Consider the following 22,676-nt stretch of genomic DNA (forward strand, 5'->3'; position numbering starts at 1 on the left):
TTTTAAAAAAATGTAATTAGGTTTTTAAATAATCATAAACTGATTACGATTAGGTCTTCAAATTTAATCCAATTACGACTCGTTTATTACTTAGGTTGATCTTATTTCCCTTAAAAAAAAAACAAAAACATGATTTACCAAAGGTCACAAAATGACTCAAAAATTAATTATTTATTGTGAGCTGGTGTCGAGTATTCTTGTGAATAGTAGCCATTGTTGTTATATAAATAGTGCACAAGAGTATGCATGTTTCCTAAGACAAGCAAAGAACAACACCCATAACAGTATAACACAACCCAAACCATAATGCAAACATACCCCCTACAAGCTTAGAAATTCTGGCTTAATCTCGATTTCTTCGTATTTATTCGCCTATAAGTTTTGATAATTGTTTGGATTTCAAAAATCCTGTTTTTGTTACTATGGAATTTTCAATACTCGCTTTAATAGCTTGCATTATTTTTATGTGCTTTCACTTTGCAAAAATTTTAACTAAAAACTCTCGTACCAACTTTAGTGACCAACTCCCACCCGGTCCAAAACCAATCCCTATATTTGGTAACATTTTCGACCTAGGCGAAAAGCCTCATCGATCTTGTGCTAACTTAGCCAAGATCCATGGTCCTTTAATTAGTTTGAAATTAGGAACTGTCACAACTATTGTGGTATCTTCCAAAGACGTTGCAAAAGAAATGTTCTTAAAAAATGACCAATCCTTGTCTAACCGGCCCATTCCTGATTCAGTCAGAGCGAGCAACCATGACAAACTTTCAATGACATGGTTGCCCGTCTCTGCCAAATGGCGCAATCTTAGAAAGATTGCAGCTGTTCAACTACTCTCCCCACAACGGCTCGATGCTAGCCAAAATAATAGACTAGGCAAGGTAGAACAACTCCTTAAATACGTCCAAGAGTGTGCACAAAAACAGAAACCTATTGGGATAAGTAGCGCGGCATTTACAACGTCGCTTAACTTGTTATCTAACTCGGTTTTTTCAAAAGAATTTGCAAATTACGATTCTAGTGCATCGCAAGAGTTTAAGCAACTTATGTGGTGCATTATGGTGGAAATCGGAAGGCCTAATTATGCTGATTTTTTCCCTATACTTGGTTACATTGATCCTTTTGGTATACGACGTCGTCTTACTACTTACTTTGACAAATTAATTGATATGTTTCAAGTAGTTGTTCGTGAAAGACAACAAGATCGATTGACTAATTGTTATGATGTCAAGCCTACAAATGACATTCTCGACACTCTTCTCAATATCTACGAGGATAATGAGTTGAGTATGGGAGAGCTTAATCATTTACTTGTGGTAAGTTTTGCTTTCTTTTCGAGTTTTCTTATAGATACTCAAATGATACGGATCAAATCTCTAACCTCATGATATGGTCTACATATGAGTTGTATAAGTGCACAATTCGTTATGTCTCATCTCGACAGCTTATACTTAGCTTCCCTAAACGCGACTTCAAAATAACATATTAGATCGTTTGACAATAATTTAAGATCTTATAAACCGAAAATCTATTGATTAACACGATTTCCAAATTGCATTAATGTCAATACTAGCGCAGTTTAATGCTCCTTCCTTCTTAATCATTTACTTACCTTTTTTTATACTCTTAGCTTCACGAAGAAATATAAAAGTTAAACAAATTATTGAGACGAAGGGAGTACTGCTGATAAGTTCTTGTTAAGTCGATTTTACTCTACTCTTAATGTCAATACCAAAGGCAAAAGTCCGAGTCTTGGTAATAGACTAGTGATTTGCATTCCACCTATTAACTAACTGGTCCCAAGTTCGAATCTTAACAATGATACGAAATCTATATAGTATAAAAGTTGAGTTTTTTCTTAACTTCTAATTGGCTGCTGAGTTTTTACATGTGGGTCCCCCCATGTTTTCTTATTCTATTTAATTACTCTCTTCTCAACACAATTCCTATTCATATTTCTTATTCCTATTTTAATTACTTATGTTAAAACATAAGTTAAAATGTCATAATTTACATAAAATATTGCAATTTACATACATTCAACGGGTCTAACATGTCAAATACTTTTAATATAATTCTAATAAAATACGGTTGTACATTATCTAATATTCAAATCTAATATCTATCAAATATTCGAATCTCCAAATATGGACTATTTATATTGTCACGATATTGAACACTTAATCACGCTAAATTATATGTTCATATATCTAATAATAGCACCTGCTATTACGATCCGTGCATTACGACCCGTGCATTTTTTGCACGGGAATAAAACTAGTGACTAATAATCCTAATGATAATATGAAATGACTTTCCATGGCATGCAGGACATCTTTGATGCAGGGACAGACACAACAGCGAGCACATTAGAGTGGGCAATGGCGGAGCTAGTGAAAAACCCGAACATTATGACCAAAGTCCAAAACGAATTTCAACAAGTCCTAGGCAACAATTGCTCATTGATCAAAGAATCAGACATTCCAAACCTACCATACTTACAAGCCATCATCAAAGAGACGTTTCGACTACACCCACCAACAGTGTTCCTCCTACCGCGTAAGGCAGAAGTAGATGTGGGCTTGTATGGCTATACGGTGCCCAAAAATGCACAAATCCTTGTGAACCTATGGGCAATAGGTCGCGACCCGAAGATATGGTCTCACCCTGAAGTATTCTTGCCTGAGAGGTTTGTAGGGTCGACAATAGACTACAAAGGGCGCGATTTCGAGCTCTTGCCGTTTGGAGCAGGAAGGAGGATATGTCCTGGTCTTGGATTTGCTAATAGAATGTTGAGCTTGATGTTAGCCAACCTCCTTCATTCCTTTGATTGGAAGCTTGCTAATGATATGGAACCAAAAGACTTGGATATGGAGGAGAAATTTGGGATAACTTTGCAAAAGGTTGAGCCTTTGCAAGTCATTCCTATCCCAAGAAAATCGGTTTAATTAAAGGCTTTATTGAGGTATTTTACAGTATACCGTAATATCTCCAGCATTGGGTATCAATGCACTGTACTCTCATGTCATAATAAGCATAAGTGATTGCATCTTGTAGACTTATAGTTCCATCATGCAACCTATTTTCCAGTTAGATGGAGAATACGAGTTTTTTTTTTTTTTTTTTTTTTGGTTGCAAGTATTTGCAACATATTTGAAGGTTCACTCGAGTTTGTAAGCTAAATAAAGTTCGGGCTTTTATTAAACGCTAGTGTGTTATATGGAGTCCTTAGTGCATACAACTTTGATCGTTGATATTCTTCATAACTCTTGCCTATAGCTCAGAGAAATTGATTTCCAAACTAAAGATCGTGTAAAATCCGTGAATTTGAAAATAAAAATAAAAATTCACCGCTTTATGGATTCATTGTTACAAGTTTATTCGGTCTAAAAGCCTTCTAGTGGCTATAACTTCCAACTACTAGTTTAGAAAGCTGTGATTTTGTTTTTGAAACCGAAAATCTCGTTAATATGATCAATTCGGAATTTTTTTCCCGTTTTTTAAACTCGTAGCCAAGAGTCACTACAAGAATTCAGGACACGACGACTAATTTCGGTGGCCAAATTGAAACTGATCTGGTCGTTTTTTATTTTAGAAACGGACGATCGATTTTAGTCGCCAAAATTGGTGACCACTGAATAGTCGCCAAACTGACCAATGGGCGACTGGAGAGGATCGAGTGTGCGTGGTCACCAAATTGGCGATTGAAATCGATGTCCAAGAGATAATTTCAGTCACCAATTTGGGGACCATGCTCCTTTTGAGTCGCCAATTTGGCGAATGATAATCAGTCGCCAATTCCCTTTCAGTCGTCATTTTGACTGGGGGAGGCAGTACCATGCTAGGTTGAATGGGTGCTCTGTTTTGGCGGCTGAAGGTGGTCGCCAAAAATACATGTTGGTCGCAAAAAGTGGTGCTATTTTGGCTGAAACAACTGGTTAAATATAAGCCAGATGACAATCAAACTGGCATAAAGCCTTACAAAACAACACCAACCCCAACACCATCAACAACAACATCGACAACACCAACATCTCATTATATAAAAGGAGAATAAATCCGAGTTACAATACTAGTTAAGTTCACCAAGTTTTGTATAACAAATCTAATCCAAGTTTGATTGACCAAGTTCAACAAACCTAAGTATTGAAGAGTTAAGAACGATAAACACCTAAGAGGGGGAGGGGGTGAATTAGGTGTACCTTTTAAAAATTTTATTCTTAACTTGGTTAATTGATTAACTTAAGTAAGGAATATCGAAGTACAAAACTTGAGAGACTTAATTGAATGTAAGTTCACAAGAAGGTACAACAGTTCTATGTCACAGTATAGGTGACTGTAACACAGAACTTGATGAGGTACATGCGAGAAATAGCAAAGTGGAAGAACGTAAAAGTAAATGAACAAACAAACGACATTTTAAAAATTGGTTCAGCCTCTACTCCGAGGCCTACGTCCAACCGTTATTTTAAAAATGAACAATTGAAGACTTTAAAAATCTGAAAAACGTTTTGCAAACACTTGAAGAACAAAGCTTTAAATGCACAAATGATTTGCAATGTCTTACAATAAATGCTTTGAAAGTCTTGAGAAATAAATGAGACTAAGACACTCTATTTATAGTGGATTTAGTCTTAGGTAAGTACAACTTAGGAAAATTAAATCCAATATAAAAATAGTAGCCTTGAGTGATGGTAGGTGTTAGACTATAGGCTTGGGGCTTAAGAAATCAGAAAACTTAAGCTACTACACTCAACATGTGAGCTTTTACCAAAATGGCAAAAAACTTTTCTTACTTTAGAAGTTTGACAAGTCTTCCTTACCATTTTAGTAAAAGGTGTTTGCACAAATCTAGAGGCTTAGTCAAGTGGATTTGTGACTCCAAAATTTCAGATTGTTTTCAAGCTTTTGAAAATTCAAATGTTTAAGGTTTGAAATTTGCAAAGTTTTAACACTTAAAACATTTTGTCGAAAGACCCCCTCCATACGGTAGTACTAGAAGCCACAGTACAACGTACTGTTGCATGGTTTTGCCATAACTTGACTTAAATGAGAATGTTACACTTACTCTTACATTTTTCGACTAAGGCTTAGAAAATATCATTGTCTTGACTTTCTTGATTATCTTGATCATCTTGAATCATTGTTGAAAATCCATTTGATTGCTTCAATCACTAATCATTCAACTAAGAGCAAACAATCAAATAACAAAGGGGATTTAGCATCATCAACTTAATGTGTTCTAACAAGTATCAATAACACGGAAAGCTCGCGCCAGCTCCACTACCACCTCCACGCCAAAGGGATCTCTTGGGTCAGGGTGAGGGGGACGAAACCCGGGGTTGCAAGAGGAGAAATAAGCTTGCCATCATGTTGAATTTTTCCTTCATTTGCCATATTTCTTCATCCCTTGCAGCATTTGCTTTCCTTTCTTCATCAAGTTGCTCTTAAAGTTGACTTAATTACGATCCTCAACATATTGATAATAGGTTTTCTCAGGTTACGAGTCATCATCGGGGAGAGTCAGGCGAGTTTTGGTTGGCCATATTTTCGGGTTCTGTGCAGTAGGGTTTCATCAAATTGGGGTCGTGTTTCTCGGGCCTCTTCTTCTCTGTATTTGATTTATTCTCCTAATATCTTTTACATTATGCTCATTGCAATGAAAACCAGTTGCTTGCTTTTGGACAATGAGAGAATATGCAATCATTACCGTTTTGCTAATGGATTGCTAGTTGCGACCAATTTAAGCGACCAGCTAAAATTAACTACTAAGTCTCTATTTCAACTAATGAAAGTTAGTCGCTAGTTAGTGCTAAATCCGATTATATTACGGAGCAAGTTTTGATTATTTGCTCGAATTTGTTGGTCGCTAGAACCCCCATTTTTGTTGTTGATTTCGAGTATATGAGTAGAAAAGGTAATTGGTCGTGCCGTGCCGGCTCAGGTCCCGACTCGTCGTGCCTAGCCGCAGTTTTGGTCCGGCCCAGGCACAGTCAATTGTGCTTTCGGGCCATGCCGTGCCGGCCCGCTTTTCCCACCCCCCACCGTGCCCGCCGTTGATCCAGTCAAATTCGAGCCGCGTCGTGCCGGCCTGTAGTGCTTCGGGAATTTTTAATTGTTTTTTAATTATTTACCTCTAAAAAATCGTCGTTCCTGGTCTATCGTGCCTCGTGCCATGCCGTGTCTAAGCACGACATTATTCCCTCTCGTGCGTCATGTCCCGCCCCTTAACACGCTGTGCCGGACCCAGGTCAGCCCGCACCGTTCCTCGAATTCGTGCTGTGATCGGGCTGCCTGCCATGCTTTGGCCCGAAATGCCAACTCTAATATGAGTAATAAATTAACCCATGAGGAGGAAGTCCAAAGGCTGGTCCAAAGGCTAAGCTAACAGCTATAAGACGTACTATACGTCAATACGCGTAGTATGATTAATTGACAAAAGGAGTACGTGTGCTCAAATTACAAAACTATGAGCCACAAAAATAGACTATATATTATATAGATTAAAGTCAAATCTTAAAGAATATCGAGAATAATAATACATTGTACTAAAATTGGAGATGAAGAATGTCTAGCTAAATTAAGAAAATTATTAGTTGTGCAGATGATGCACATTTATTAACAAAATGCACAAATTTGCATACGGGTGACTAAAAAATGAAGAACTAAATGCATAATATTCAACTTTCAACGCTTAATGTAGTTGTGTTAATTAAAGCAAGAGCGATCCAATTCCATAGAAAAGACCAGTAAATTCCAAAGTAAGCCGGATATAACCATACGTAGAGGAGATCAGTACTTAGAGAGACGATGTATGCACTACGCAAATATGACTTGACTATTGATCGATCCCATTCAGTCGTACTCTCTTAAAACGGATATATACATCTTATAATCAAAATAAGTTAAATAACACTTAGTAATAGGAATAAGTATAATAGTTGGGTCTCAACCATCACCTTAAGATTTTGGTTGAGATGGTTCATCTATCATGGTATCAGAGCCAGTCACGGGTTCGAATCCTGACAAACTCAAAACTTCTCAAAAACTCTCGAGCTGAAATTCCAGCATTTGAGTGAGGGAGCGTATATGATTTTATTTTTGAAAAAGTATTGAATATTAAATTTAAATAAGTGAAAATAAACTTACGTTAATTATAACTCATTCTCATTTCCAAAACCAAAAACCAACTTATAATCAATCTATTTCGACATCTCATTACTAGTCTAATTCAACTTATTCCCGCACCAAATTCAACCATATAACAATTCTCGTCATTTACCTTAAATTCAACTTGATTCCGTTTGGAGGTGTGTCCAAATATCATGGACACGGCTCAAAATACCATGGACGCGTGCCCAAATAAAAGATGAAAGTCGTTAGTCACGGCTTTACAAGTGTCCAACACGTTTTGACGTGTATCCGACAAGTATCGTATCCGACAGAGGTATCCGATACGAAAACGCCGATTAAGAGGATCTCCGTGCTACCTAGTCTATCACCTAGTTGGATTGAGACAAGCTTTTTACTCATCCTTTACATTCTGCTTTGGTTATAACAATTTTATTTAACCTTTTCTAAAACGAATATATTCGTTTGAATAAAAAATTTGTAATTCCCATTTTGGTAGAGAATTTTTTTTCAAGCCAAATTTTAAACAAGTACCCAACTATGACAACCTTTAGGCAAGCAATAACTACTATAGTTGAGTATAGCTATATATAAATATAATCACAGTTGCCAAACTTTTGTCTAGTAATTAAGAGATAAATGAAGTAATACGATAGTCATTGTTTCTCTTATACTCGTAGTTTACGTGTTTTTGGTTGGCAATTTTGGTGTATTTCAATTTTAGTCTGGATTTGACCAGACAACCACAATCAGGGGCGAACGGCGAACCCAGAAATAAACTTTTGGGGTAGCGAATTTTTTTTGATGTTGTTTTACACTTATGTTAAGGTGTATATTTAAAAAAATTGGGGTGACAAAAGTCGATAATCTTTATCATTTTTTGGGAATTTGGGGTAGCGAGTGTTACCCTTTGCTACTATGTAGATTCCCCCCTTGTCCACAATATAGACCTAATTAGTCTGGATTTTGATCTTTCTTTATAACTATTTATTAAGGAAATATCCTAAGTCAACTAATATTATTTAGTCAATTATTATGGTTATTAGTCTTTGTATTTAGGTAGTTTGTTACAAGGGATATAATAAGAAGACTAGTAATCATAATAATTGACTAAATAATATTAGTTGACTTAGGATATTTACTTAATACTATTTGCAGTCAAAGTTATAAAACTCTTAACTAAAATTATACGGAGTAATATGATACTTTAATTTGTATTATAATATGAAATTCAAATGCAGAATTATTAAGGCAATACGAGCGAACTAGGTTAAAACTGATTTTATTTCGAGTTTAATCTTTTCTCGAGAAAGCAAATGTTAGTTCGCTTTCAATACAAATCATTTCAAACTTTTGAGGTTATGATCGAATAACAATGAGGATAGTTCAAATCAATTTTTGGCCAACAAGTTCATTTTGCCAATTCTAATAGATAACAGTTGGCCAATTCAAGACACACACTTTGTATCATCTGATAAACCAATATGAATATGAATCCCATAATAATCTCATAATTAAGAGACGAGATGAGTAACTACGTTCTAAGAAACACGTGCACTTAATTAAACTTTTATCTATATACCAATTTAGATTTGTGATTCATCAAAAAAGTAGGCCTTTATTAACTAAAATTAGAATTAGGCTAAAAAATTCGTTGATAAACCAACCTTTAGTATATTCCACGTAATTTTATCAACATTTGCAACGTGTGAACTTCTACTTCAAGGAACGTACGTAATTCCTTATACTCCGTATAAGCTAACCAAGTAGACATGCATGCATATAAATACACATCGTAGATACCTATTTATATACATCAACTACTATCATATACGAGTAATAAATCCTTATCTTTAGTTCATTTCTAGGTTGTTTTTTTGTCATAATTTTGAAAAATTTAAGGATATGCACAATGGATTATACTATACTAACCATGCTACTTTCAATTATGGTAATCCATCTCTTAAAAACCTTCTTGCACCATCCTAAACCTAATAAACTTCCTCCGGGTCCAAAACCGATTCCAATTTTTGGCAATATTTTCGACCTTGGAGAAAAACCTCATCGATCGTTCGCAAACCTATCGAAAATATACGGTCCATTAATGTCATTAAAACTCGGTAGTGTCACAACCATAGTCGTATCCTCGTCAGCTGTGGCCGAAGAAATGTTCGTTAAAAACGATCAAGCTCTTTCAAACAGAACGATCCCAAACTCCGTCAGGGCAGGTGATCACGACAAACTTTCCATGTCGTGGTTACCCGTGTCACCAAAATGGCGAAAACTAAGAAAAATAGCCGCAGTTCAATTATTCTCGGTCCAACGACTAGACGCTACCCAAACCGCTAGGCAAACCAAGGTTGAACAACTCCTTGAGTACGTCCAAGAGTGTTGTGATTTACGTGTACCGGTCGATATTGGTAGGGCGACATTTACGACAACACTTAGCTTATTATCAAACACTTTTTTCTCTAAGGAATTGGCTCATTATAAATGTAGTAAGTCCCAAGAGTTTAAGAAGCTTATGTGGGCAATTATGGAAGAAATTGGGAGGCCTAATTATGTGGATTATTTCCCCATGCTTGGATTCTTGGATCCGTTTAGCATACGACGTCGTTTGGCTAATTACTTTGATAAATTAATCACGGTATTTCAGGAAATTATTGGGGAGCGATTATTGTTGAAGAAGACAGGTAGCAGGGATACTCCAAATGATGTGCTAAGTACACTACTTAGTCTCTATGAGCTAGATGAGCTCAGTATGGATGAGATTAACCATCTACTCGTGGTAAGTTCCTTTTTTACGCAAGTTAACCTAGATACTTCTTGTCCGTTGTTTACTTTTGGTTAAAATACCCTTAGAAAAATAAAAGAGGTAAACAAGTAACTAAACATACTCGTATGTAGTGAATATCTAAATTGCACAATTTAGTAGTAAAATAACACATTTCCCCCAGGTGACTTAAAATCATGACTCCGTCACTGATATTTATTCATGACGCAACTTACGTACATGTGAGCCCATAACCTATCCAGCTTGGTTGCATGGACATGCATGGTTGTGTCGTGTGTGAACTGCTTACAATATTTAATTTGTAGAACTCTTATTCTAACATTAGTTTGGCGGCTTACGGTTTAGGTACGCATTTCACATACTGCCAAAATATTTCTTTCCTTCAATTGTCACGGTTCTAAAGGAGGATATTAATATTTCTTTCGGCTTTTTACTTTTGGACAATTTTAATCATTAACTAGTCTTCCTTAAAACGGCGGTATCCGTGTTAATATTAAAACAGATCATATAACATCTCATATGAGTATATAGAATCATTGGCATTGTTTTATACTTTAATAATTCTATAATTTTCCAAGATGTACTCTTTAGTTGTACAATAAGGATTACTTATTTATTTGGTTAATTGAATTGAAGTTGAACTATGACAGGATATCTTCAACGCCGGAACGGACACAATTGCAAGTACACTAGAATGGTCAATGGCAGAGTTAATGAAAACCCCTGAAATAATGACCAAAGCTCAATTCGAAATTGAACAAACCTTTGGTAAAAACCGCCCTGTAATTCAAGAATCCGACATCTCAAACCTACCCTATTTACAAGCTATAATCAAAGAAACATTACGACTACATCCTCCAACCGTATTCTTATTACCTAGGAAAGCCGAGGAAGATGTTGAATTATACGGCTACATTGTGCCTAAAAATGCACAAGTCCTAGTGAACTTATGGGCCATTTCGCGAGATGAAAAAGTATGGGTGAACCCGGAGGTGTTTCACCCTGAAAGGTTTCTAGGATCCGACATTGATGTAAAAGGTCGTAATTTTGAGCTATTGCCATTTGGTGCCGGTAGGAGGATATGTCCGGGAATGACATTGGCTTATCGAATGTTATGCTTAATGTTGGCTAATCTTGTGAATTCGTTTGATTGGAAGCTTGAAGACGGGGTTAGTCGAAGCGATTTGGACATGAATGAGAAATTTGGGATTACTTTGCAAAAGGTCATTCCCCTCAAACTCATTCCGGTTGCTAAGAAGTAATGGTTCTTACTTCTTAGTTTACATGATGGTGTACCGAAGATGTCTTAGTCTAGTAGTTAAGAAGGAGGTATTGTCCGATGTTTGCCTTAGTTAGTACTTATAAAAGTGATTTTGCTTTTCTAAATAAGCTTTTTAGTTTAATAAATAGATTTTAGGAAAAAAATTAATAGCTTTTGACCAAAGTTGTTTAGAAAAATGTTTGTACATAGCTTTGTTTGGCCTAATAAATTTAAACAAGTGTATTTTATTTTATTAATTGAATATAATTTTTTAACTTATATATCAAACAATAATCATACCACTAATAAATTCTGCTAAGCAAATTTCATTTTATAATTTACTCCGTATTTAGCATCAAATTTTACATTACATTGCAATTTTTAAATTCATTAATTTAAATGATCGATAATAACTAAGAAAATACAAGTTGTTTTATGCACCTGTCTGATAACAACATATTGAAGCATAGACATTTATTACGGACACGTTATATGATAGGACGATTCCATAAAAGCGTTGATATAAAAGTCGACGAGTAGTCGAGTACCCAATTTCAATTATGTATGGGCCATCATGTCACTAGTTTTTCTTTTAAGGAAATCTGTACGTATATTCATTAGATACTCCTACAGTCGTCCTCCTAGTGGAATACCAAATAAACCAGAATTCAACCTCCAGTAAATCTCCAAGAGACGGTCTTTCACTACAACTGATGAGAGATAACCAATAAACAAGCTAAAAATTAATTAAATAAAAAAGATAAATAAAAATTAAATAAAAATAATAATAACTATCTATTATGAAAGAGACCTCTTACTAATATTAATGAGAGTTAGTCTTTATTAAGAATTTGGCTAGATCAGGAAAACCGTTGTTATATAAACAAGGTTTCGTTAAGTTAATTAATCATAATCACATCCAATATATGATCCATAAGATGACTAAGATAACATATGATCCTGAGTCCGAAGTTTCAAATATGTCTTGCGATCGCGACGCAAACTTGAGAAGCTTGATTGCTCGAAAGAAGCTTAATCTAGTCCTAGACTTGGATAACACGCTAATCCATGCGATTAAAACAAAAGACATCACCCCCAGCGATCAACAATGCCTCAAACATTTGCGTTGTCGAAATTGGTTCAAGGAAGGAAAATTGTTCAAACTTGATGATTATTTGGTTAAACCGAGACCTAATGTTTACACCTTCTTGAAAGAAGCGAGCGCTTTATTTGACTTATCAGTCTTTACGTTGCAAACGAAAGACTATGCAAATAAAGCGGTCGAGATACTTGATCCAAAGGGGTTGTATATATCACCCTTAAACGTGTTTTCCAGGGAGGATTGTAAGAAACCTATGATGAAAGATCTCGATGTGGTGAATCAAGACGAGCGGGTTACTTTGGTGGTGGATGACACGAAGTGGGTTTGGGCTGCTGATAATCAGAAGAATGTGATCGGATTAAACCCGTATTTGTTCTTTGAGGTGGGTAATAAACAATGGAATATGAAACACGCAGGGTTGCAATTGAGAGGAGATGAAAGCGAGAAATATGGTGAACTTGCAAGAGTTTTAAGGGAATTGAAGAAGATTCATATTGCTTTCTTTGATACGGAAGCGAATCAAGTTGATTACGAGAATCGCGATGTTAGGGACGTAGTTGAAGATGTAAGGAAGAACTTTAGGTTATTGAAGTAATTAGCCTCTTTAGAAATTAAGAATAAGCATAAGAGTTTATTAATCGTAGTAATTAGTAGGAGTATGTGTTATTTAACTTAATTTAATCTAGTGCACTTTGTGATTTATTCTCCAATTTATTTTTTAGTTGTTGTATGAGCAAGCACACATATATTTCAACTCATTTGTTATCTTGAAGCAATCTCTTCCACTCCTTTGGTTATTCACAAATTCTCATTCATGACGGGCAATATCCAACATTCAGTATCGTTCGAATAATTTATACTCCTATCAAATTTATTATGGGTTCGTGTATTTTTTTTTTTTAAATATATATAGCAGTGTGTGAATATCAATAGTTGATGGCAGAACATAAATTATTTAACCAGAGAAGGTAGAAATAAGCCCGGAAATTGAGAGTACTTAGCAAAACTCCCAAGGCTACTTACGTTACAAATTTGAACGTAAACTAGACAATAGGTATAACAAGTAGATGTTACTACTAGAGGTGCCAACTACCGCGGTTTAAGCTCATGTTAATAAGGCAGGTCTTATTGTATCAGATTCGGGTTTACAGTATCAATTTCATCCTTCACACCAAGTTAGATTTGGTTCAAATAGAGTCGCCATCTGGTGATCGAGTGAACGAAGTAAATTGTTTGTTACAACAAAAGTGTAAATAACTTCATGAAATGAACAGCTAACGAACGACCCAAAGTAGAGTATGTAACCAAATCAGTCGGAGAAAGACAAACCAACCATTAAACTCTCAAATCTCAATAATAACCTGCTCCAACTTCTTGCCGATTCTTTTGTTAATTGTTTCCTGAACCGTATTGATGATTATTGGTGTCATTCAGTTTCATTCATCAACCTGTACCTATTATGAATTTTCCAGAGATGATAACATGGACAACTGAGTCCAGCAATAACAACTTGTCTTTGCATCAGAGTGCCATTTGTTTGCCCGAGGAGTGTCCAGACATCCTGCAATGAGATATTGAGATGTTAACCTGCAGCCAATCTAACAGCTTCACCAGACAGCCTCGCTATATAATTAAGCAGGAGGACAACCATGGGGCATGACTATAGAAACAAGTCGAATCTACTGAACATTTGACTGGATACTCTGTTCTACAAGCAGGCAGTATAAAATGTACTCCATATATAATAAACCAAGGTACAATACACGTTCAAGTGTATTTGGGAAACTTCAGGAAAATTGGATTAGAATTATATATGTTGAATTTTTGGGCAAGCTAAGCACTAAAGGTATTACATTACTTTCCTAATTAAATTTTCTGAACTTGAAAACATTGTAGCATATGAACTTCAGAATAATCATCTTTATTACAAAAACAAATTTCAAAAGAAACTGACCTCCGAACGGTCTTCTCGGTGAACCCACCAGTTTTTCCTCATCTTCTGAACCCCTTAGGGAAGATGAGCACCCAGTCCCCATTATTAAATTTAGAAATAGCAATGTCATACACTCATCCCCCTGAAATAATTAAAATGCATAAAAATGTGGCAGAAGAAACATGATTGTTAACCTGAAACATTCAAGTATTCAACTTTACATCACATCATCAGTTTTAAAAAAACAAAACCAATTCTTGAATCCCGAGTTCATATACTCAGTAAAGACTAACAGACAAGCCTTAGTTAAATGAAGTGAGTGTTGTTTCTAATCTACGAATTCGATGTCAAGCTCAATGAACTAGGCAACTAGCTAGAATAAAGCTCTCCATTTTCTCGAGCCCGATTTACTAAACAAGGAATCCCTTCGCCTCACTTCTTTTCTCTCCAATCCAATCCAACCAATGCAAGCATATAAGGATATCATAGGTTGATCTTATCGTGATCAACCTAGTTTCTTTTTCTGCATTAAAAGAAAGCACAAAAAAAAGACTTACTTCATCGAGAGATAGTGCCTGGCTTCACTCTCTACTCCTCTCAGTCGTATGACAAATCACTGCAGAAAATGTCCATTGACCTCCTCAACTGAACGATATAGCATAATGGATGCTGCAACCCTTGACAAAAAGAAAGAAAGATACAAAAATTAAAACAATGTAGCACTCGACCAATATGGATTCATCTAGCAAAACATCTTTGGAAACTTCAGCAGTTCAGCATCAAGCCCTCATTAAGCACAGGATCTCAGAGAACTTCAACAATGTTGTAAGTGGTTGCCAATTGATCTAGCTTAACTAAAGTTCTGAAGTAGATAATCTGGAAATGCAACACAACAATGACAAAACTTACGAGTGTTTTGTCATCCTCGCGAGTCGCGAAATTAACTTGCTCGAACCCAAAGCAAAATCTCCATCCAATAAATATAATGCACCTTTGAGTGCCGAGGAACCCACCTATAACATCATTATCAGACAGCCAGTAGTAGGAAGATGACAATTGGCAGGGAACAAGTAAATGAAGAAAAGAAGACCGTTATCAAAATCAGATTAAAGAGCGCTTAGTTAAGAACTAGCTGTTTTCGAGCAGACAAGTTTGAAAGTAGGCTGACGGCACAAAAAAGCGTGTGCCGCACTCACGAGGGACTCCCAGTGATATACAGCAGGGAGGGTGTGAACTGTGACGTACAAAGTACTCACACCTTTTGCTTGTAGACTATAAGTTAATATTTACCCACAGGCAGTATGAAATAATCAACTGTTAAAAATAATTTTATAAAAGCTCCACGCCTCCACACATACATGCCTCTTTAACAAAAATATAGAAGGTGATCAAAGGCTCAATGCCTGAAAACTCTTCAAAATTACAAAGTCCTGCAATTCCAAATAACTACAACAAATAGTTTGGAGTATTCTTTTCTCCTCACATGGATGCAACAAGAACAATGCCTTCAGACGAAAATGATTCGAAGAAACGCTAGCATGAATCAACCAATGTAAGTTATGTAACTGTTAATGTGAGGTGTGAAAACATTGTGAACGTGGGTAAAAGGGAGCAAACAAAGATAAATCAACATAAGTGAAAAAAATGACCATGTAAGTTTTTTTTTCTTTATGCTAACAGACAAGCCTTAGTTAAAAATGTCCTACCGTAAGTTATGGTTAGATCATGTATATTTTCAAAATTAAGTGATTTATTTTATCCAAAGCAACTTTAGCCACTAAAGTTATGATGGTAGTTCTAAAGGCCAAACACTGTAGATTTTATAGAGCACTAAAGTGATGCGACATTAATGCCTCTTTATTTAAAAAATAACAACTTTCCGGCTACTTCAAAATGTCTGTTTACAGTGCTATACAACATACTACAGAAACTTACCCGTCTCTCTATGTTCAGCGGTCTACAACTGCGGAATATATCCATCCCTTTTCATCTCTAGGGTGAGAGTATTTAGAAAAGTATAAATGTCATCTGCTTGGTGATGAGATTGATCACTTGCCGTGAAGACATGAGTGTGATTGTCTACCTCAATCCAGCTACAACCAGGACTTTTCTTCAATCCCATATCTTTAACCTTGGACCTAACCTTTGCAACTTCATTCAATTTACAAGAATCCTCGTATAAATTGGATAGGAGTACACGATACCCAATACTAGTAGGATCCAACTCAAAAATGTTCTTGGCTACACATTCAGCCAACTTCTCATTGCCATAAATTCTGCAAGAGGCAAGTAATGATCCCCAAATGCGATCATCTGGATTATATGGCATTGCCATGATCAGGTCGTATGCTTCATCTAAATAGCCAGCACGGCCTAAAAGGTCAACTAAACAAGTGTATTGCTCAATTCTAGGTTCGAGCATATGTTCTTCTACCATGCTTCGGAAATAATTCAACCCATCCGTAACTCTCCCAGTGTGGCTGCATGCCGAGAGGACTGCAGTAAATGTCTGATGATCGGGCTTCAAACCCGCCTTTCTCATCTTGTCAAAAAAGACAAGCATTTCATCTGAATTACCGTGTAGCCCTAGCCCTAGCAATATTGAATTCCAGGACACTTCATCCTTATGCTCCATCAATGAAAAGACTCTTCTTGGGCTCTCCATGTTTCCAGTTTTCGCATAGGCGACTATAAGGGCATTATTCACTAAAGTATTTGTCTCAAACCCGTTGCGTATGATATAGCCATGAATTTCCTTACACTTTAAATTTCCAAATACACAAGCACATATTGATAACATACATGCTATAATCACAGCATTTGGTCGGATTTCATGGCAATGCATTTCCGAGAATGCTTTTAAAGCATCGGCCCACAATTCATTTTGTGCATACCCGGATATCAAATTACTCCATGATATTTCGTCCTTTAGGGGCAACCTGAGAAAGGCTTTTTGACCAGATGCTATGTCTTGGCATTTCATATACATATCTATCAGAGCACTGCCAATGTAAATCTCAGAATCCAACCCCAACTTAACTGACAGTCCATGAATCATCATGCCTTCAGGTTTGATAGTTAGTGCTGAGCATGCTCTCAATACAGCCAGTAATATCACATGATCCATAAATCCATGTTTGAATCCAGCAACACACAGATCCAGTGCTTTCCTAGAATAACCGCTTCTGGTGCAATTCGTAATTATTGTACCCCACATGACTATATTATGATTGTCGAACCTGTCAAATAATTTTAAGCCACATCCAGGATTTGCACACTTGAAATACATGTCCATCAATGCTGTTCCAACTCTAACATCCATCTCTAAACCCATCTTCATAGCATGAACATGAATTTGCTTCCCCAAGCCTAAATCTATGGATTTCGAGCACAAGACTAAAAGTGCCACCACTGTTGAAGAATCAGGTTTGATCTGTAAGAACAACATCTGAATAAAACATAACACTGCCTTCAAGAAGTTACCGTTGTCCATGTAACCAGATACCATAACATTCCATAGCACTGTATTTTTTCTAGCATGCTCAAGACTGATTTCAAAAAGTTTTTCAGCATTACCAACAGAAGAACATTTCATATACATATCAAGTAATCCATTCAGCACATACTCATCAACAGCCAACTCACTTTTAATCACATATGCATGTATTTCTCTCCCGTGAATTCTGGATTTGAGGGAAGCGCATGATGAAAGAGCTGAAAGGCAAGCTACCCTATTCGGATAAATACCAAATTCAGAGATCATGCGAGTGAACAATTCCAGTGACTTATGGAATAACCCTGAATGATGAAAACCAGAAATCATAGTGTTCCATGAAACTAAATCCCTGTCCTCCATTTTCATAAACATTCTTACTGAATCATTCGCGGCACCACATTTCCAGAAAGCACTCACAAGTGAATTTGCAACATATATATCCTTAATAGCTCCGACTTTTATCAAATTCCCATTTATTTGCCTGGTTAACTCCAGATCAGATAGAGCACCAACAGCTTTAATTAAAGCAGGGAAAGAGACAAATTTAATAGGTATAAAACCACTATTTAGCATGTCAATATAGCATGTTACAGCATCAGCATATAATCCCTTGGAAGTAAGATCCATAATCAGCTGATCACCTTCCATTTCATTACAAAAACCATCCTCCTTGGTAACACAGCATTCAATCATTAATTTCCGACAGTTATGCAGATTTTGTACAGAAATAGTATTCTTCTTATGCTTAAAATTGCAGTAAACAGAATCATATCTAGTACTGCGGCAAAGAGGTAATATCCTACATTGTTCAATGTAGAAACTGTGCCGATATGCATAGTTATACTGAAACTGAGGGACTAATACCTCAGATAGTTGAACCGAACCCATACTTTGATTCTGATGCCTTCTACATCTGAAAATTATTTGCAGAACTTCATGCTACCGACAAACTCTATTGCATTACCAACCTAACAAAAAGTAAGTAAGTTTTATTCAGATGAGGCTTAAATCATCAACTTAGGAAAAGATAGATCAACATATAGCACACACAACAGATGTCAAGGGGAAGAACAAGGCAGTGCTTGCAGAAGATTGAAAAGTAAAGCCTACTGAGTAAAAGCACACAAAGTTGAAAAGACAGCCGTGTTTGACTGCAAAAATAGTGCTCCATTTCATGTATTTTCCACCAACAGATGATACACATATTTTAACAAAATTACACTTCCCCAATTTCTAAACTCGAGCAAGAACGTCAACCATGTCAGAAGATGTAATGGTAATTGAGTACAGCGCACCTGGACAGACATTTCTTGAAACGTACAAAATATCATAGATACTCACAGAGAATGAGGTGATGGAACAGACGCATTATCAGCAAATATTCATCACTGAAACGAGGGCTTGTGCGACTGGTAATTTCAGTCTATCTCGAGTTCCAGCCTATCTTACAATCATTCACCCTTTAAACTTAACCACTCAAATAATGTCCCATTGGTTAAAATTGACCAATCAAATAGTCTAACAAATGGGAATGTTAATTCAAAGTAACCAATTATGAAGCACCTGATTTAGTCCCAACGTGGTTTGGGGTCGGCTAACATGAATCATCTTCCGAATTCATATAGGCTCGAATCCACCAATACGGTCAAGGGTAAAAAAACTGAATTGTAAAAAATAAAGCAAAGCAAGAAAGATGTGAAAACCGAAAGTAAACTGGCAAAATGTGCGTGATAGTAGTAACAGCAAGTCAGAGTAAACTGAATTTACTTAAACTTGTTCTTTAAGTAAAATGGTAAAAAGAGTAAGTAAAGATCTAAAACTCAAACTATATCTTCAACATTAATTCTTTCTCTCCACAATACAGTCAGAGTAAACTGGATTTCAGCTAAGTAAAAGCAACCGATATACATGTAGAACAGTGATAGTAGTAACAGCAAGTCAGCAACCAATATACAAAGAATCTACGAAACAGGCTACTATATTTAGGGCTTTCTTGAATTTACTGTAGAACCCTCAAACATCAGCTAAATTTTGACCAAACTCCTTTTCTTTAAGGCTAAATCATGGTTCATTGACAAAATGATAGTTACATACATGCTAGTCCACATCAGCTTGGCAATAAATTCTCATAACCAATTGGGTTTCTTGGGGAACCTGACTCCTGGATACAAGGGTCTTCTGTGTTATCTTGAAGCTTAAGATCAGCCATAGCAGAACTCAATGAATTTGTGAAGGGGGAAGCCTTTTCTCCATTTCCTGCTGCTTCTTGAGCGGCTATTGAACTTGAAACCATGAGGGTTTCATCTCTAATTTGCAGTTCGAGTTCCTCTAGCTCGTCTTCAATAGCCTCATCATCCTCCGTATTTGATTCTAATGCCTGATTGACTTCCGCTTGTGAAAGCATCAACTCATCAAGCTCTCGCAAACATGACTGAACTTCTTCAGCTTCAATTCTATGTTCCTTGATTGTCTGAGCACCAACCTGGATAGCTTCAGATACCTTCTTTGTTGATTCTAAATCCAAAACAACATGGAGTACGTCCTCGACTCGGTTCAAAAATGACAACAGTTTTGCTCTACTTTCAGAAGCTAGCTTCAACTGCCTAGCATTCCTCAGAGCTATGTTCTTGTCTCCAGACCTCAGTGCAGCTAAAGCGAATTGTTTTGATCTTTCACACTGTTTGTCAGTAACGTCAAGCTGTTGTTGAAGCTCTTCTACCGTCCAAACCAATTGCAGCATATCATAATCTACATTTATAATACTTGAAATGGGTGCAGAAGAGAGGCAAACTTTTACACCCTCGATGAGTTCCTTCTTCTTGATTGATATGTACTTAGCTCTTCCTTGTTCCGACAAGTAACTCAAAATTGCATATGCTTCACGTTTCTCTTCAAACAAACTTTCAAATTTCTTCATCGTTATGATACATGAAGATGTCCAATGGCTTTCTGACAAAGATTTGACAGCTTCAGCAGCTTTATCCTCCAGCCTTGGTACAAGAATGAGAAGCTGATCATTGAGAACATGATCAACACTCGACAATCTAAAGGCACTGGAAAAGCTTATCATTTTTTTAAAGAGATGGGAAAGGTGTCCACTCCTTGGATCTCCAAGATCTGTCATCCGCAAAAGATCACCAGATTTGTACATTTCCAGAAGGACATTATTAAGGCACAAAGGCGTTAAACCGGCTCGGTTGAACCATCTATTCTTGAGGTGAGACGGAGAGATAAAGAGAAGGTTGAATCGACGAGCAATACTGAGTATCAAGTCCCTCCAAAAACGAAACTGAGGCTCCCAATCCGACCTTTGCCCACTGAGTGCCTTAAACCGGGCAGTCGCCTTCACTGGGTCATCCCAATCTGGAACCTTCTCCTTTATGAATTCCCTCACTTCCACATCCATCTCCTCCATTTTTCCTTTAAAATTAGAGCAATCGGTGATTCCTCATAACACCACAATATTCTCCTCAAACTTCCTCATACAACCAAAAAAAACACCCCTCCTATCCAATCCAATCCAATCTACACATATTTCAAAATTTCCCTCGCATATCTCGCAATAAGGATAGACTGGGTTGAATAGGATCGAGCACACTTTAAATATCACTGAATTAGAAGTTTTAGGTTTCATCGTACACGCTAGTCCGTGATAAAACTAGAATCATAAAAGTGAGGGTTAGATTTCTACTTCTAATCTAAAGCAAAACTAAAGAGAGTTAAATTAGAAATTAGCGTCTACGATAACATGTACTCCCTCCGTCCCAATCATTTGTCCAATTTGATAGGAGTAGTTCATTGGTTAACCATTATTTATATAATCACTATCATTACATTACAAATTATCTAAATTAAAATTTCATACTACTAACATTAATATCACAATTCAAAAATGATATTTCAGTTTGAATAATTTTAATTATGACTTGAATAAACAAGTTTGACAAGCTTAATTAGTTTACTTAATACATTATTAATCGACCTCACATTAACAGGCTACCATTGAAATCAACATCAAACACCAAATGAAAAAACAAAAGGAAACAAAATACAAACAAAAATCAAGCATCAAACATCAAGCAAAAATTAAAGTGAATGAGAGAGACGATATTACCTTGATAGAAAGACGATTTGATTGAGAGAATTGGGTTGTTTGGAAATTCGAGAGGGTTGATTTCAGCAATTGGGTCCTGTTTGTTTTGTTTATGGTTGGAGGATGAGGGACTTGGTACTTGGTAGTTACGGATTCCCGGTTTACGTTACTCCCACATTTTTACTTAGCTGTGATGATGCCGAAACCTACACACTTTATTTTAAATCAAAAAATTATTGAAAAATTCACGCAAAATTGTTGTATCTAGAGCTGTTCACTCAATGGCTCGGACCGAAGACCAGACCGGACCGCTCAATTTGGTCCGGATTAGACCACACCATAATTTATTTGGCCGATCCACGGTTCAACAATTTATGTTAATTTGGTTTTTGATCATGGACCAAATCGAATTGACCGTAGACCGGACTACGGCAGAATTCCCAAAATATAATACATACCTAATATGAAATACATATTTTTCTAGAAATTTCAAAATTTTGGTTAATTAGTTAGTATTTAATTTATAGTTTAGAGGAATTATCGTTGCTATTACTTTTCACTAACTTTGCGCCAATTTTGCGCCAAATTATTAACAACGGTTGTGCATGTGTGACCCGTTGTTAAAACTAATAACAACGGTTTTTATAACCATACCCGTTGTAATTTATTTTAGTAAAATTCGCGCCATACATTCTACAACGTCTATTGTGATTTTCGTGAATAATCGTTGTTAAAGGGGCGTTGTAGTTGCCTGGATTTATAGTAGTGCAGGACCAATGATTGGCCCGGTTTCCCCCCCTTTTTTTCTATAGTTTGGTCATTGGTCCACCTAATTTGGTATATAGATTATAATATTTTTAGTA

General features: G+C 36.3%; 4 protein-coding genes across 8 annotated transcripts; 3 read left to right on the plus strand and 1 right to left on the minus strand.

Moving 5' to 3' along the window:
* The first annotated feature begins 284 nt into the window (after window positions 1–284).
* Window positions 285–3,188, plus strand: LOC141613443 (cytochrome P450 76AD1-like). Its single transcript, XM_074432177.1, has 2 exons — window positions 285–1,319; window positions 2,334–3,188. Exons 1-2 carry the CDS (start codon window positions 423–425, stop codon window positions 2,949–2,951), a joined length of 1,515 nt encoding a protein of 504 aa, XP_074288278.1. The 5' UTR covers window positions 285–422; the 3' UTR covers window positions 2,952–3,188.
* Window positions 3,189–8,943: 5,755 nt separating this feature from the next.
* LOC141611400 (cytochrome P450 76AD1-like) lies at window positions 8,944–11,465 on the plus strand. The gene is made up of 2 exons (XM_074429926.1): window positions 8,944–9,922; window positions 10,579–11,465. Exons 1-2 carry the CDS (start codon window positions 9,047–9,049, stop codon window positions 11,188–11,190), a joined length of 1,488 nt encoding a protein of 495 aa, XP_074286027.1. The 5' UTR covers window positions 8,944–9,046; the 3' UTR covers window positions 11,191–11,465.
* A 662-nt stretch (window positions 11,466–12,127) lies between these two features.
* Window positions 12,128–12,886, plus strand: LOC141613102 (RNA polymerase II C-terminal domain phosphatase-like 4). Its single transcript, XM_074431839.1, has one exon. It carries the CDS (start codon window positions 12,128–12,130, stop codon window positions 12,884–12,886), a length of 759 nt encoding a protein of 252 aa, XP_074287940.1.
* Window positions 12,887–13,363: 477 nt separating this feature from the next.
* On the minus strand, window positions 13,364–22,011 carry LOC141611401 (putative pentatricopeptide repeat-containing protein At3g01580). 5 transcript variants are annotated; one of them, XR_012528612.1, is made up of 6 exons: window positions 21,835–22,011; window positions 16,160–18,688; window positions 15,134–15,237; window positions 14,782–14,901; window positions 14,246–14,366; window positions 13,364–13,852 (listed from the first exon to the last, which is right to left on the minus strand). XR_012528612.1 is itself a non-coding variant. In XM_074429927.1 (3 exons), exon 2 carries the CDS (start codon window positions 18,606–18,608, stop codon window positions 16,182–16,184), a length of 2,427 nt encoding a protein of 808 aa, XP_074286028.1. In that variant the 5' UTR covers window positions 18,609–18,688; window positions 21,835–22,011; the 3' UTR covers window positions 14,915–15,237; window positions 16,160–16,181. The 5 variants fall into 5 exon arrangements, 3 of the variants coding, with proteins under 3 accessions (XP_074286028.1, XP_074286030.1, XP_074286029.1); XR_012528613.1 differs by lacking the exon at window positions 21,835–22,011 and adding an exon at window positions 19,815–20,440; XM_074429927.1 differs by lacking the exons at window positions 13,364–13,852; window positions 14,246–14,366; window positions 14,782–14,901 and having other exon boundaries at window positions 14,915–15,237.
* Between the last annotated feature and the right edge of the window lie 665 nt (window positions 22,012–22,676).

This window comes from Silene latifolia, chromosome 11 (genome assembly GCF_048544455.1).
Source record: "Silene latifolia isolate original U9 population chromosome 11, ASM4854445v1, whole genome shotgun sequence".
Lineage (NCBI taxonomy): Eukaryota > Viridiplantae > Streptophyta > Magnoliopsida > Caryophyllales > Caryophyllaceae > Silene > Silene latifolia.

What these genes read in the sequence shown, in the direction of transcription:
- LOC141613102 (XM_074431839.1), top strand. Translation starts at nt 12,128, where the DNA reads ATGACTAAGATAACATATGATCCTGAGTCCGAAGTTTCAAATATGTCT.
- LOC141611400 (XM_074429926.1), top strand. Translation starts at nt 9,047, where the DNA reads ATGGATTATACTATACTAACCATGCTACTTTCAATTATGGTAATCCAT. An exon ending in AGATTAACCATCTACTCGTG is followed by an intron (nt 9,923 to 10,578) that starts GTAAGTTCCTTT and finishes GAACTATGACAG; the next exon opens with GATATCTTCAACGCCGGAAC.
- LOC141613443 (XM_074432177.1), top strand. Translation starts at nt 423, where the DNA reads ATGGAATTTTCAATACTCGCTTTAATAGCTTGCATTATTTTTATGTGC. An exon ending in AGCTTAATCATTTACTTGTG is followed by an intron (nt 1,320 to 2,333) that starts GTAAGTTTTGCT and finishes CATGGCATGCAG; the next exon opens with GACATCTTTGATGCAGGGAC.
- LOC141611401 (XM_074429927.1), bottom strand. Translation starts at nt 18,608, where the DNA reads ATGGGTTCGGTTCAACTATCTGAGGTATTAGTCCCTCAGTTTCAGTAT.